Genomic DNA, 17323 nt, shown 5'->3' with positions numbered 1-17323 from the left:
CCAATCATAGATAAGATGGGACGTAAAGGGTCATCACTTTTGTGTATCTTGGGCAGACTATACATATGCGGACACAGAGAACCGCAAGGACGAACCCGTCATATAAATACCATGGCTTCCTGATGCAACATTATAGTGCATTTGAAATTCAGGTGTATTTCCAGATTTTGGGGGGGGAAAATTGTCTAATAGCGCGAGAGAGCCAGTGTGCAAGAGTAGAGAAACGGAGACACAGTTTGCCCTCTTATCAGTTCTCCACTGTGGGAAAGATGCCAACCTTGGAAGTACAATGTTGTGGGCACCAGCCAGCCTTCACCATCTGACCCAATGGAAATAATTCACATTCCAGCCTCAGAACCTTAGTTCTAAAGATCAAGGTGTGGAACCAGTTTGGATCGAGATAAGAAATAGCAAAGGGGAGTCATCAATTATGGGAGTAGTTGATAGGCTTACAAACAATAGTGTAGGACATGGTATACTGGAAGAAACAAACAATGGGGGCTTTTAAGAAGGGCACTGCAAATATCATGGGTGATTTTAATCTACATATATAGGTCCGGCAAATCAGATTGACAAAAGTAGCCCTGAAAATTAGTCCACATAGAGCGTGTTTTCAGGACAATTTCTTAAGAGCAACACATTCTAGAACCCACCAGCTCTAGAATAGTCTGGTTATGTGCAATGGGGAAGAATTAATTAATGAGCTCAAAGTAAAAAGAACCTCTAGGTAGCAGTGATCATAACATGATTGAATTTTAAATTCAGTATGAAGGAGGCAAAAGAGAGAGAGAGTCTAAGACTAGTGTTTTAAACTTAAATAAAGGCAATTACAAGGGTATGAAGAAGATGGAGTTGGCTAAAGTGAACTGGGAAAATAGGTTAAGGGGTATGTCAGTTGAAACGAAGTGGCATACATTTAAAGGAGATGTTTCAAAACATTCAGCAAATATACATTCCAGTGAGAAAGCAAGGCTCCAAAGAGACAAATGCACCATCTGTAGCTAACTAGAAGATAGTGAAAAAACTGGGTAAAATTTAAAAGCCAGTAAAGAATGACTAATTTCTCACTCACTACTTTTTTTTAGAGTACGAGAGAAAGCTAGCTAGAAATAACAGTAAGAATTTCTGCAAGTGTTTAAAAAGGAAAAGAGTAACCAAAATAAGCATGGGCCCTCTAAGAGAGAGGGGCTGGGGAAATAAGGAAATAGAGGAAGAGTTGAATAGATATTGTGTGTCTATTTTCACTGTAGAAGACACAGAACATGCCAGAAATACATGCAACTCAAGAAGTGAAAGTGGTAGAGGAACTTAAAGTAGGCACAATCTCTAGGGGGAAGGGTATTGAGAAAACTATTAGCACTAAAGGCTGACAAGTCCCCAAGACCCGATGGACTCCATCCTAGGGTCCTAAAAGTGGCTGCGGAGATAGTAGATGCATTGGTTAGTTTTCCAAAATTGCCTTGATTCTGGAAAGGTGCAAGATTGGAAAATAGCAAGCGTAACTCCTCTATTCAAGAAAGAGACAGAAAGCAGGAAACTACAGGCCAGGTAAGCCTAACATCTGTCATAAGGAAAATGCTAGAAAGGTGGTTATAGCAGGGCACTTAGAAAATCTCCATATAAATAGCCTGAGGGGACTTGACAGGTTGGATTCTGAGAGGATGCTTCCCCTTGTGGGAGGGACTAAACTAGTGGACACAGTTTACAAATAAGGAGTCTCTCATTTAAGATGAAGATGAGAACCATTTTTCCTCGGAGGATCATTGGTCTGTGACATTCTCTTCCCAGAGAGCAGTGGATATAGGGTCATTGACTATTTTAAAAGGCAAAGTTAGATTTATTCTTGATCAGCAAGGGTATAGAGGATAGACAGAAAAGTGGAGTTAAGGCCACAATCAGATCAACCATGATCTTATCAAATGGCCTACTCCTGCTCCCAATTCGTGTCCTCACATGTAACGGAATGTCAGAATACTGACTACAAGAGGAATCACAGCCATGCCTGACCCTGCATTCAGCCACACAAGCACATTTCCAGCAGGGGTCATTGGGTATTAACCAGAAGCTGCAACCCTGGCCAGTTACCCTCTCCCTAACCAAGTGGTGTTGAGGCCAATGGTATTACTTAAAGCATAGCTTGGGACCTTCTGGTCTAGAAGCAAACCAGGTAGTGTTGTTACCTATAGAGCCAGGGGTGGCATAAAACAGACGAGTTCTATAATGTTAAAAGGAATAATGATTCAGATATTCCTAACATGTTGTGGGTGAATATTGTCAAGTAAGGACCTGCTTGATCACAGCAAACTTGCTCCAAGTTTTCTGAAGGCTCATCCCACCCACTTGTAAGTAACAAAATGGCACCAATAAAGTCAGGTCACATTGAATAACATCCAAGTCTTGTGCAATTCCAGAGCACTGATCAGAGTGCCAAGTATTATAACTGGCCATAAAAAGCAAGGCACTGTCTAAACACAGCAATTCATGGTGTGTGGGGGAAGAGAACAGCTTTGTGTCACAAAACATCAGGCTCAATCCACCACTTCCAAACCCCCTTGTTCGAAATGGGGATCAGCAAGACATCCTCCACCCCAGAGCAAGCCTTTGGAGTGGGGGGGGGGGGGGGTTCAAATGCGGCCACTGCAGGCCGAACCAAAATAGGCAAAAGTAAGTGATGTGACTGTTCCCAATACCATACATGTCTTATCAACCCATTGATGATGTGCGGTAGAATGGTGGGTGCTCAGCAGCAATTAGGAGGCAATGGCCCAGAATTTGCTGGGAAGAAAGGGGCAGGTTTAATGCTCTCGTCCTTATTAGTGTGCAACTTGTGCAGAGGAAGAGATACCCCGCAAGTTGTGCATGACAAATTGCTGGACAATTCCCACCATTAGCTCGCTGTCAACCTCCTGGTGAGTTAAGAAATTGCTGCATTTGTGTTGTTAAAGCAAATCAAACACACCACAAAGTTAGGGCTGGTACATGATGCAAAGATCCTTTTAATGGCAGATTTACATTCCTGGAACGTCACTCAACTTCCCCTCCCAGGAACATAGCATCTGAAACTGTATTCTCATTCCTGCAGATAGTTAAATTGTTCAGTCTTTTGTCTCTCCTCTTTTAATCCATTCTTTCCTTTGGTATCTAATTCACCCCATTTGTCTCCATTCTTAAATCTCAAGGATTCATTCACTAAGTTGCTCCTGTTATCAACTTCCAGCAAGTTGTAGCACTAAAATATCTGAGCTAAAAGGAAGAGGAAAAAAAATGTAATGAGGCACACTGTGAGATGCCCGTTCCAGCAAATACTGGGCCAATAACAAGAGGGTTTGAGATATTCTGAACCTAAGAGCAAAGCTCAAAGTCAATAACTGAAGTGCAAACAAATCATATTTTAAGCACTATTTCACACAAAAAAAAAACCAAACATACTTCAAACAGTGTGCCCACACACAAAATGGCTCCCTCCAATTCAGCAAATATTTATACATCACCTTTGACAATCTCAGGACACCCCCAAAGCACTTTTAAAAGTAAAGTTCTGTTGAAGAGTCATACGGACTCAAAACGTTAACTGCGTTCCTCTCTGCAGATGCTGCCAGACCTGCTGAGTTTTTCCAGGTATTTTTATTTTTGTTTTGGATTTCCAGCATCCACAGTTTTTTGCTTTTATTTAAAAGTATAGTCACTGGTGTAACGTAGGAGCCAATTTGCACACAGCATGATCCCATAAACGGCAATGAACTAACGCCCAGGTAAATGGTTTTCTCAATTATGTTGTTCAAGACAAATATCGGCTGGACATCAGGGAGAAATCCACTGCTGTTCATCCAGACAGTGCCATGGCATCTTTTTACAGCCATCTTAGCATTGTGGTAGGTGTCCCTATTTTGGGCAGTTATCTTAGTGTCCTTTCCAGGTCCAGATCCTGCTGCAAGTCATCAGTGGGATTACTCCAAAGAACCACACCAAGAACAGTTAAATAGAAAAACAATTGCAATCAAAGGCACAGATGTACATTTCAGAAGTTGCAGTAAGCTGAACTGAACACCTGCCTTTGAGACAGAGAGCCAGACGCAGAACACACTCTCATGAAAGAAATAAAAAATGACTAGTCAGGCTAAGAATGGAAAGGTGACAAGAAACACCAATTAAAAATACAATGCCAATTTTTTTCCCCCCAATACCTATTCAACACCAAACACAGACCACAAAACGCACCATATCAATTCAATGTACAATCCTGCCAATGGGAAACCCATTTTCAGAAGCTGATATCTTTTTTAAAAAAAGACTTTGTATTCTCCTGACCCTGCTTGCATTTGATTTCCTGGACTCCTGGCTTCCTATTCTATCCACAGGACTCCACTGCAAGGCTTGGCCGTTGTGACTCTGCCACTCAACTCCATCCAGTTTTAATGTAATCGGTTCAATCCACAGTGCTCGTCACCACCTGCTGCAGTTAACCATGGAGAACTGAGGACCACACCTTAGTTTACTGCTAATTTTTCAGCTTCACTCTGCTACTGTTTGGCCCTGGGCAGAAACCCTGATTTTCCCCTTGAACAAAAATCCATTTCCCTGCTGTGGCTGCTACTTTCTACAAAGCCTATTCTCTGCTGAACTGTCTCTTTTTCACTACCTGGTCTGTTTCCTCCTAGGAATATTTCACCCTAGACTGAACTAGTTCTTGTTGGTCCCCATCCTGCTCCATTACTGCTGAATGACCTTTTTGCTTTCTGTTGCTGCCGACTCCATTCATCCTTCAGAAACCATCCGTTACCTGTGCTGGAATAGGTGGGACTTGCTCTTCAAGCTCCAACGGCTGCTCCCAATCTTGCGGGCTTGTTATTTATACTATTTTCTTTTGACCCCTTCTTTCCCATCAGCTCCCTGCTCTTGGGTATTTTTACCTCCCCAATCCCTACCCCTAACCCTTACTTAGGAGGATAAACACCAGCATGAACCCATTGGGCCATATGGCCAGTTTATGTCACGTAAATACCATGTGCCCATCATTACTATTGTGCATCATCCCAGGCTTGAACCACACACCACCCACCCCCCGGCCCCCAAACCCCCTGTCTGCCTTTAGAAAGGCTGCAGTTACCCTCTGTGCCTCTCAGCCATCTAGAACGTACTCTTACAACCTGCCAACAAACAACATTCCTCCAATTCTGGTCCTCATGTACCCTCATTCTCTTCACCGCACCATTGGCATCCGTGCCTTCAGCCAGCTAGGCCCCAAGCTCTGGAATTTCTAAACCTCCAAAACAAAAGGTTTTTGAATAAGGCGTAGGAACAGTTTGGAGAGAGAAGGATGCTCAAGTGTCAGGTCAGTCAGAAACCATCCCAGCTGGGCTCAGCTGAGCAACCATGCAGTTCACTGATATTCTGACAGCTGGAAGATGCCAAAGTCAATAACCAATTTGAGACTTCTAATAATAGGACACTCCACTTATTCCACTCACTTGAAAATACATTCTAGATGTTGCCCTTTGCAAACACACTGCAACGGACTCTTCCAGGTATAGCAACCAGCAGAGCAGAAGGGAAAACATGCAGCTTAACACAAGGCAAGTTTCCAACCTACAAGTTTCTGAAATCTGACTTAAATTTTTCCTCTGTCCATCAGGTTGCACTGTGTATGTACAATTCCCTCCAGATTATTCAGAACCAACAGTCAAATGTGCAAGGAATAAGATACCCATAGTTAACAAGGGCAGAATCAAATGGCCAACTAGTCTGGACAGCCGGAAAGTAGATGTCTGCATCCCAGTAGGCCATCATAACAAAAGCAGAAGCTTCTGGCTAAATGAAAACAAAACTCCCAAGAACTATTAAAATCGGAGTTTAAGAAATGGGGGTTTTGAATTTGATGAAATATACCTCGCAGGACTTCACGCAATGAAACCTCCCGGAATATGGTCAAACCAGAGGTGGCAACACCACCTGTGAAGCATTCATACTGAACAATCATCCTGGTGACTATTTAAAACAGAATGTTTTACTTGTCCCTCTACTGGTCTGAAAGCAGTTACTTTGAAAGGCAGAAGTATCCCAGGCCCAGTCTCCCTCAAACAACAAAAAAAATTGCCTTCTCTTGCTTACACTGGGCATTATTCCAATGTTTTCTACCTGAAATCATAAACAGCTGCCCTCAAATATCTTTTGAACACAAAACGATCACCCTTTCAGATCAAAAACAAAGCTTTTCATGTAAACAAAACACAACAGCCCACAATTAGGCTTTGGTGCAAAATATTTATGCAAAATTTCATTTGTTTTGAAAGAAGTTCAGACATCATTAACTGCATGCAGGCGAGTAGATTAAATTGTTAAAATTTCAAGGCTATAATGATTCAAATCTGAAATAAACGTCTAAAAGGTTAGATCTTGAATTCTAACAAAAAAAAGCAGTAATTAATGTCTGTCTCGCTAATAAAGCATTAAAGCAGTTGGTAAAAGTGAAATTTGACAAAAAAATTTATGCTGCTGATTGAAATAATTTGGGAAATATTTGAAGAAATCCTCTTGCGTAACCTCCACTTGTGTGGAGAGAATCTCAAGTGCTGTACAGAGATCCCACAGGATCAAATCAAAGTCCTGGCTTTTAGGACTCAGGCTTTCAAGTAACATAATTAAATGAAGGTGTTCAAAAGGTGCAAGGTATCATTTTGTAGCTAGGTTATTGGTAACAATATTATATTTCACAAGAAATGTCAATTACTGAAGAAAAAGTTAAAAATGACAACTAAAGTAATTTTGAATTTGAACTATTTTATGAATTAGGTTTTCAATTGCATCTGCAGGAGAGTCCAGTTAATTTTCATTTCAGCCAAAAGAGGTGGTGCCTGCTTTAAAAAATACTATGTCCGCTGGAGGCAAGTGCCACTGGCAAGGCCATTTATCAACCATACCTAGTTGCCCCAAGGTGGTGGGTCTTCTCCTTGAACCACAGTCCTTGCGATGATGGCTCAAATTTACAGTGACAATAAGGGAACAGCAATGTATGCCCAAGACAAGATGGGGCACGACTTGGTGGTGATGGTATGCCCACAAGGTTGCTGCTCTTGTGCGTCTTGGTGAAGAAGGTCGCAGCAGAGAGAGTGTCGTCAAAGTAGCCCTGGTAAATTGCTGATGTGTGTTCTGTAGCTTGCATATAATGGCAAGCACAGTATTCTGGATGGTGTTGAACGCCAGTGGTTCTGGCATAAGCTGAACTGAGCATCAGTAAGCAAGTTATTGGCGAGTAGACGATGGCACCATCGATGACTCCTTCCATTACTATTATGATCATTGAGAGGACATTGTTCAGGGTGAGGAACACCAATTAGCCAGGTTAGATTTATCCTACTTGTTGTGGATAGGACATACCTAGGCAAAAAAGTGCCCATTGCCAATTAGATGGCAGTGCCACAGCTACACGCTAGCAGTACAGCTAGCTTTGGCATACAAATTACAGTACAACTGCCAGGATATTGTCAGGGCCCATAGCCTTTTGTGTCCAATGCTCTCAACTGTTTCCTAATGTCACATGGAATGAACCAAACTGGTTGGACATTTGATATCTGCTACGATAAAAGCTGCAAAGTGGAGCCAATCAGTTGGCACTTTTGCCTGAAGACACTTATAAACACTTCAACCTCCTCTCTTGCACTCAGGTGATGAGCTTCACCATGGTGGGAATGTTCGTGGAGCCTTCATCTTTCCTGTCAGTTGCCTGGCTCTCCACCAACAATTCTCAACTGGATGCAGTAGAGCTACAGAACCTTGTTCTGGTCAGTTTGTTATGGAGTGCTTACAGCTGCCCAAGCCTGTTGCTTTTGGTGTTTAGCATGCAGGCAGCCTTGTGCAGTCACCTCAACAGGTTCATATCTCAATCTAAGTATGCCTGATGCTGCTCCTAGCATGCCCTGCTACAATCTACAATAAACCAGGATTTATCACCATGTTTGGTGATCCAAGAGTGAGAGAACTTCCTCTAGTGGTGTTCAATATGAAGGAGCACTGGGCTGGATGTGGCGATCAGCAGCAGGCTCCCATGACCTTACTTCAGCTGAAGGATGGAGGCTTCATGGAACTTAGTCGTTCCCACCTGACTGTTAACCACTGTGCCCCCGCTCCAGGTGTGACAGAACATGTCAGGGATGATGGAGGAATCTGGAATATTTACTGATAGATATATGTTTCTGTTACACACAGCAGCAAGAGAGAAGCAGAATTAAGCAAATAAAGTCATCCAAAATGCTTCTTGCTAGTCTCTCACTAAATGGAGAAATATACCGGAAATTAGTCAAAGATACAAAGAAGCCTTCAAGAAAATTAAACTGCTATTCCTTTAATGTGTTTGAAATGCCTCTGAACAATGCTTTCAGTACAAGGGCTGCTCAAGAAGCTCGAGGCTTCAAATAGCTGGGTTGTCCAAAGCAATCTTTCCAGCAGCATGAAGGAATCGCCACCAGGGCAGTACAACTATAGCTCTCACCATGTACCAGTGTGGCTGCATGCAAGCAATTTGGTGAGAAAACTTGTAGCTTGTAAGAAGAGAACATTTTTTTTTAAAAAACTGGTTGACAACAAGACTGACACTCAAAGCATGTGCGGCCTTGCAAGGCCCACCCCTCTTCTACATCTGTGGATCAATAGAAAGTTACCATGCACACAAGACCCCAGAAAAAAAACATGTCCAAAGCAAAAGTGATCCTTTATATATACACAAGTAAAGTTTTGAACTAACATTTTTCTGAGGAAGCTACTGGAGAAAGACAATATCGTCTACTATATTCCAGGGAATGCTTATTTAGCAAGCACAGCACGTTGCATGTGCATAACTTCACACTTTTGAAATTTCTAATCCACAGACATCCTGGAAAGCAGAAGTATCTCCTGCTCTCCACAGCAAATCAGGTTACCCATCGTCACTTCAAAACACAAAATGTGGGGAGCTCCTGAATTTTTCTTCCAGGGCCCAAAAGTCAAAGACATTCACTGCTGCCTCTGACCATCAACCTGCCATTCGTCACTAGCCCCTCAGGCATCCCTTATGCCAATCTCTCCCATCTAGCGCTCTCCCCCAACCCCAAAATTAGTTCTTCTATTAAGTCACTTGTCCCCAGTAGCTCATGACCACCCACCCTCCTGTTCTCAGTCTGTTGATAAGAACAGCCTGTTCTCATCCTTTGGTTTGGCTCCCACATCTTTCAAAACTAAGGTCATCGGTTAAAAGTAGAAGTCAGAAGGTAATACAGGTGAAGCATTTCATCCGCTGAGGCAGGCTTGCAAGGTGCATTATACTGTTTTTGAGAAAGGTCAGGTCCTGGAGAAGCAATAGATAGAAAGCAACACAGAACATGTGTGGGCAAAACAGAAACAAGTTTGATTGCTTTCCCATCCTAGCTCAACAAATGAAAAACGAAGATAACATTTGTGGACTATGACTTGCATGCTATTACACCTTTCCAAGTGTATAGGATAAACTGTATACTTGGGGACCAAGTATCACTATGCAAAGCAAAACCCAGCCAACCTAGAGATACTGCAAATACATTTGAACTAACTGTAATGATTTTAACTGTTTCTAATTTCTACCTAGCAACCTATCATAATTCTTTGTTTAACTAGGCAGTGATGTTCATATAGATGTGGTAAAATAGGATCAGTTGATGCATTTTTTATGCCCAAAGTCATTGATGAAGATGCTAGAAAATGGAGCTTTATCATTACACTCACTGAGTCCACACTAACTCGTTTGGTTTTTAAGCAACATTCTAGGCACCTATAAACCCTGGATGTAAGTGACTGAAATCCAGTCCGGTCTGTATACGTGCTGTCAAAAGGATAACAATTGGTTCTGATACCCCTTTAAGTATTAAGGCTAAAATTGGATAGGGTTTGCAGCATACCATCAATGACACATTTACCTCGTCTACAGTCTCACCTTGAAGGGTGAGGGAAAAGCCCTAACTACAACACCCACATCCTACCATGGGGGTGCAGCTCAACAGGGTTCCAACCTTTGTACTGTATCGCTAAAACATACTCCAATACAGGCTAATCACTTGATGCTCATAAATCACTAAATATTTACTTGTTCAACACAGCAGTGTTTGAGATTGGTTGACCTCTGTACTTGCAGTTCTTCAAGATATGAAAATGATAACCCAGCCCACTGTGCTGCCAGCTACAGTTCAAGGCCTTTTTAATGTGGAATATGTTACATTCTTTTATCTTTTTCGATAGGATAAAGCCATCAGTTATCGTGCTTTAAATCACAAGGCTATTGGATTGTTACTCTCTCCTTTTATATGTGACAATATGGCACATTTATTATTGCACATATCTTGTTTACAATACATACACAGCTCATACATCATTTAAGGAGGGAGGTGGGGACAACAATTATTTGTTTCTCTAATAACAACAGAAAATGCTGGAAATACTCAGCAGATCAGGCAGTACTGTGGAGAGAGAAAGAGTTAACATTGTTGGGTCAATGTCCTGACATCAGCTACTCCCGAGCACATCAGCATCAACCCTTTGTCTCATCGTCTCACCCAGTTTTAATTTCTCTGCTTATAAAAAAAAAGCAGATTGAGTGTTTCCATTTATGTTCATCTGACTAAAAAGGATTGCTGTTTTACCTCTCGTTCTCAGTTTTGTACTGGTTCAGTTTATGAGGAATGACAAATCAAAAACTCTCCGGTCCACCCAGACTGCCCCACACAACTGTAATACATTAAATGCACTCTCCAACTCAGCCAAAACCATGGGAACATCTGGGAAAAGCAAAGAGACAGATTAAAATCTAAACCAATTTGGATGGGGGAAAAAGAAATTTCGGCGCTTGGTGAAATGGGCAATTCAGAATCATTTCCTGAGCAAATTCACGGCTCATTTCAAAGTGGAGATGAGTCAACTGCTTCATCCAGTGGTCAAACAATTCCACACATTATGAGCCAGAAAGTCTGGGCCCACCTAGCATTTGAACCTGTCTACTCAAGCTTAGGAGTTTGGTCAGCAGTCACTCATGCAACTAAATGAAACGTCAGGTCATTGAGTAGATGCATGAAAGGCCATTGGAGGAGAGCTTTACATAATTTTGAAATACCCAGATGGTTTGGATTAAGTGTACAAGCAATCCCCATGGTTCGCAAACTAAAACAGCGGGCTGATAACAACAGTTTTTGGCCAAATGGAAAGGGACCCAGCAGGACAACAACAGATTGACTTTTTGCATTTTGAACTCTGTAACATTAGCAGCAGGAGCAAGGGAAGGTGATTAGTTTAGACTATTACACATGTAACAACAAACATGGTTGCTCAACCAACACACAACTTAAGTCTAACGATGACACTGAAGAGACAAAATTAAAAAAAAGGATGGCGGGGGGCAGGAGAGCTCAAAACAATTTTATAGCAGGGCTGACAGCAAATGTAGTGGGACACCCTTGATGATTTGTGAATGCTTTCTGATGAGACACACATCCCACTCACACATGGCTAACAGGAATATTCTTGCACAGGCTACTGGAAAAAGGCAATATTTCATTTCTGGAAAGTTCCCAAAAAAGTGTCCCTTGCAGTGAGTTTTATCAGACACTGATGTGGAACGTAAGATTTCATTTCCGAGTGCAGATCAGGCTGTTCAACTTGCAACCTTCTGACAAAGAAGTTACAGTTTTCCTGGCCCCGAACTGCACAAATAGCCAGCAATCCTAAATCACTAAGGTTCAAAACCAGAAACATTCTAAGTTGGTAAACACATTGTCTGATGTGATACAGAGCAGGAAGATTCAAGGTTCAGCCACTGATCTGTGTTGTCATTTATCTCAGCCAGCAAGAAGGTGGGCAAGACAATTTCCCTCCACACACCTGGGCTAGGAAGGGGGGTGGGGGAACCCAGCCAGGATTCCCTTCCACCCTAATCTAATGACCCATTGCTGGAAAGAACATCTGTGGGAGTCAGACAATGCAGCTGAGTCAGCTCCACTCAATGCCTTCACTATTAAGAATGTTCACCAACACTCAGCTGGCATTACTATGGAACCGCAGCCCAGGGTGAATAAATACTTGTGGTGAGGAGGAAATTATCAAGATACGGTATTGAGTAATCCTCAACATTACTTCTCTAAAGCTTGCCATTTTTCAGAACCCTCCCATCTCAACACCGACATTCTACAGACAGTGGTCACTCCGCCACTGTCAACAGAAGATCCATTTTGCAAGGTTAGCAGGTTGTGTAGTCATTCTCTCTTACCTTATTCAGAAAGTTATGTGATGAAGAAAGACAGCCCAGACAAAAATTAGTAGAATTCTCTCTTTGCCACCTTCCCCTCCCCACAAAAAAGAGTGAATTTGAACAGTCACAGATGGGACCTAAACATCTCTCTAGGTTTGATGTTGGAGCTCCCATTTTAGAGCTCAGATCATCAGAGAACTTCCCCAGTACACTGCACAAACCTGTATTCCAATTACAGCAAACAAACAAGGATATTTAACCAAATTGGACTGAATCATATCTGGGGATATGCTTACCTTACAAACAGGAGTCAGTCTGTAAAGTAGAGCTCCAGCACTTAGACATTGATTGTGCCTGAGTCCAGGGGTTCCTGCCCGTTACATATAGTTAGACATAAACACTCAAATCACACCCTCCTAAAACTTACATCTTCGCCAACCTCCCTTTCCTTCCTAGATAAAAACAAAAAAACTGCGAATGCTGGAAATCCAAAACAAAAACAAAAACAGAATTACCTAGAAAAACTCAGCAGGTCTGGCAGCATCGGCGGAGAAGAAAAGAGTTGACGTTTCGAGTCCTCATGACCCTTCGACAGAACTAGCTGTCGAAGGGTCATGAGGACTCGAAACGTCAACTCTTTTCTTCTCCGCCGATGCTGCCAGACCTGCTGAGTTTTTCCAGGTATTTGTGTTTTTGTTTTTGTTTCCCTTTCCTTCCTCCCAATTTGCTCTGTTGAAGGAGTCAACCCTTACTGTGATATAGTGGCATAGGTCTTTGCCTAGATAGTAAAATGTTGACAAGTTATTTAATTGTTCACACATCATAAGCCCAATCCTGCACTCGCCAAACACGTATTTTGTGGCAGAGCTCTCTGAAAAGCGATCAGAATGGGTAACCAGAGTTGACCATTTTCCTTGTTTTCTTCTCCCTAGGCCAGGGACAGTAAAGCCAATTGTGGTCCTCACCGCGTGCCCTGGTAACTTTGCACAAGCCCGGAATCAAACCTACAGCTATGATAAAAGCAAAATACTGGGGATGCTGGAAATTTGAAGTAAAAACAGGAAAATGCTGGAAAAACTCAAAAGGTCTGACAGCATCTGTGGAGAGAGAAACTGCATTAACATTTCGAGTCCATATGACTTCTTCAGAACTCTGAAGAGTCATACAGACTCGAAACATTAACTCTGTTTCCCTCTCTGCAGATGCTGTCAGACCTGTTGAGTTTTTCCAACATTTTCCTGTTTTTATATCAAACCTACAGCCTTCTATTGTGCATGGCCCACTACCAAAACAGGCAGCTCGCTTTCGCATTGAGCCACCAGGAGCAGTTGGATATAATAGCAATAGCAGGAAACAAAAAAACTAACACTTGTATTTGAGCCAGTCAATAAATAATACCAGGAGGGTAAAAAAAATTATTGTGGTATGTTGCAGCTTAAACAGAACTTACAAAACATTCCAATAGAGGCCCCAGGAGCACAGTACTCAAATAGAAACCAAAAACCTCCACATACTAGTCTCTCCTGTCACTCTGAAATCAAAGCCTGTCAGGGCTGCATTTGATAACTAAACAGGAACGTAATCCGACTTTGCATATTTAGATGCGAGTGGTTACCAGATTGTATCAAAGGTATCACAGACCTGTCATAATCCTCACGCCTTCAATGCAATAGGTACCCAGAGGGAAGCAAAAAGCACAGGCGCTGATATACGACCTAACAACATCCTGTCCTACAGACCACTAAGTTGCCTGCAAGTTCTTGACGTTAGTCAGAGAGATTAGAGGTCACGTAACTCCAGGCCATCCTCTCACACCAACCAGTAGCTGATTAGGGTGATCATAAGCTCTGGGAACAGGGGGGTGGATGCCCCCTCAATCCAAAAAAAGGAATTTTTCCAGAGGTGCTATACTAATTGTTCTAAAATTTTATTTATGCTAATTGACCCATTTATTATTTCTTCAACAGAAAAAAGTTGACATTGGAACGCAATTGCCTGAACTGTTGCCTGTTGAACAAGTATTTACCAAAAACACATTTCTCTGCAAAGTGTTGGCAAGAATCCTGTTTCAAGAATCACAGCACTTAGTGGACACACTTCCTTCTTCGGCCCTCCCACTACTCACTGACAGAGCCCTTTAATGATTGACAGCCTAAAACGACGAATGGGAAGCACGAAAGCAACGCGCGGCTGACAACCGAGGACCCCAATAAACCAATCAACGATACCCCCGCCCCACAAAGGGGGCGGGACCTCAGAGCCGCTCCAACAACGTGTGATTGACCAAAGCATCCCTATCAGTCACGGCGCCATCTCCCTTCCCCCAACCTCCTCTTACCTCTCAAACGCCAGGCGGACGAGGAAGATGCCAAACGCCAGCGGGAAGGCGAAGAGCAAGTCGCCGGCTTGCGGGTATTCGGTGTCCTCCGTGTTCTTCAGGTCGGCCCAAGTGACATTGTGAGGGAGCCAGAATCTCTCGTTCCAGAACCAGGCTGAGAAGCCGGCCATGTTTTAGTGGATGAAGCTAGTTCGACCTCCTCCTCCTCTTTCTTCACGCACTCCGTTTCTCTCAGGCGGGGCAGCGCCGAACGGCCTAATAACCAGAGGCTGACGTCACCGAGAAGGGGCCCTGCCCTTTTTTCATAACGTCATCCAACGCGAAAAGTGCCCAGTACCGCTGAAAATGAAGCGGGCTGTATCTCGATACGATATATATTCTAATAAGGTATTATTGAGGCACCTCTAACAGTCCCGGCAATACTTTAAACATCAGCCATCAATAAACCGCCAAGACAAAGGCTTTTTTAATGATGCCCTGGCAATTGTGTCCCGGTTGAATACAACATTGAAGCCTGCACAACCCTATTAACTCATCAAAAGAAACCACCAACTTAATTTACTATTAACATGGCAAGCTACATTGCGCAATGTATAGCTGGTCTCTGAACTGGAAATAGATGCTGGAAGTTTGAGTTATGTGGCGACTGATTTTTGAGATGGGCAGCTGCGAGATTTCAGAAAAATGTGACATTTTTTTCTCTCTCTTCCAAAGCCTGTAATCTTCTAAATTCAGAGATAAAACCATGTACCAAACTAAATAGTACACCATTGGCAATTCATGAAGCTTTCATGTCGAAAAAATACTATATGTGGTACCTGTAACTTACAGGTTCTTCCACACTTGTAAAAGAACTTCTACAATACAATACAATAAACAGAAGATCAGCTAATTCAAAGTATTATCTCCAACCTCCCTTTCCTCTTCAAAGTCATGGAACTCCATGTTTGAAGTTCTGATGAAGAGTCATACGGACTCGAAATGTTAACTGTATTCCTCTCTGCAGATGCTGTCAGACCTGTTGAGTTTTTCCAGTTATTTTTGTTTTTGTTTCAGATTTCCACCATCCGCAGTATTTTGCTTTTATATTTGAAGTTCTCCAATCAGTTTTCCACCCCTGTCATAACACTGAAATGACCCTAATCAAAGTTAGAAATTAGATGTTCTGTGACTGCAACCACATCCTTCCTGACCTGCCTGCAGCCTTTGACATAGTTGACCACACTATCTTCCTCCAATGCTTATCTTCTGTCAGCCAGTAGGACTACCTTCATCTGGTTTTCACTCTCATTTGTCCAGACATAGCCAGAAAATCACCTTCAATGGCATTCTGTTCTCATCCTGCATAATTATCTTTGTTATCCCTCAAGGATCTACCCTTGGCCTCATCCTATTTCTCATCTACTATTTCTATTCTACATGCTAACCATTGGCAACATCATTCGAAGATGCAAGTTCAGATTCCAGATATACACTGATGACATTAAGCTCTTCCATTCTACTATCTACTTCAAACACTTCACTGTCTCTGTATTGTCAGACTGCTTGTCTGTCACCCAATCTGAAACATTGGGAAGACTTAAGCCATTGCCTTTAGTTCTTGTCAAAAATCCATTCCTGAGCCAAAAGTTCCATTCCCCTCCCTGGCTACTGTTTCAGGCTGAACCAGGCTGTTCCCAAACTTGGCACCCTATCTGACCCAGAGCTCAGCTTTTGACCCTAAATCATCTCCATCAAAAAGACCACCTACTTCCAGCTACATAACATTGACTGCCTTCACCCCTGCCTCAACCTATCTGCTGTTAAAACCCTTGTACGTGCTTTTGTTACCTCCTGACGACTATTTCAATGCTCTTTTGACTCTACAACTGACTAGCTTAGACAATATTTTCTGAATGAATCTTGTACAAATTTGGTTTTAATTAAGTGGACAGGGACAAAATGTTCATTTCACATAATGTGGGGAAGTTGTGAATTAGACCTACTTCTTAATATGCTTTATTTGGGTCACTGCAAATGCTAGCTTCCATTGTCAAGCCCATATTTCCTATGAACTAAAACTTGAAGTTATGTAAGAAATATATGGGAAAGTGTACCTCTAAGATGCACGATGATCCTTTCCACCATTTAGGCAGGCGCCAGAAATATTGCTTGTCCAAGGTATGCTCAGTTTTTTCTGAACTAGTGGAAAACACTATGCTGACAGACTATGAAGCTCATGCTAAAACTGTTAATTATTATTTATTAAACATGAGTGAAATTATACAGAATGGAAAATAGATCAGTTTAAAGGAACAATGCTTCATTCTCACTATTTTTCTTGAACCCAAAGTGGTTTCTGAGTTTTTTAACAAACATCAATAATACACTCAGTGTATGATCTGTACATGTGACAGAACTGTATGCATTGAACTAATGAAATCTTACCATATTTATCCCCAGATGGAGGCAGCTTCTGGCAACAAAACTGTTGATCAAGATAAATTTGAAAGATACAAGGGCAATCTCTACTTTACCTGACTGAAGCAATTCGCATATCATCGGGACAAAGCAGGGCTTCCTGGTAGGACTGCTATTATAAATAATGTCTCAGTCTCCCAATGATCCATATGAACTATTTCTATCCTATGGGTGAGCTTTGTGTTTTCTAACAATGGTTAGCTAACACAAAGAGCTCAGTCCGAAGTGTCTATGTGTGTCTGTTGGAAACTACAGATTAACCATTTTCCAAAAAAATCCATAATTTG

The 17323-nt window shown here is 42.1% G+C and overlaps 1 protein-coding gene across 1 annotated transcript in view; it reads right to left on the bottom strand.

Annotated features, from left to right (window-relative positions):
* Nucleotides 1–14835, bottom strand: part of LOC121273347 (ceramide synthase 6-like) — a 108683-nt gene extending 93848 nt beyond the window's left edge. Inside the window, exon 1 of the mRNA XM_041180517.1 lies at nucleotides 14577–14835. Coding sequence (XP_041036451.1) covers nucleotides 14577–14746 — 170 coding nt within the window. The 5' untranslated portion in view covers nucleotides 14747–14835. The remainder of the gene's footprint in view (nucleotides 1–14576) is intronic.
* Nucleotides 14836–17323: the final 2488 nt, after the last annotated feature.

The sequence above is a fragment of the Carcharodon carcharias genome, chromosome X, assembly GCF_017639515.1.
Source record: "Carcharodon carcharias isolate sCarCar2 chromosome X, sCarCar2.pri, whole genome shotgun sequence".
Classification (NCBI taxonomy): Eukaryota; Metazoa; Chordata; class Chondrichthyes; order Lamniformes; family Lamnidae; genus Carcharodon; species Carcharodon carcharias.
The sequence above is the reverse complement of the archived record's forward strand: the minus strand, read 5'-3'. Positions and strand labels throughout refer to the sequence as shown.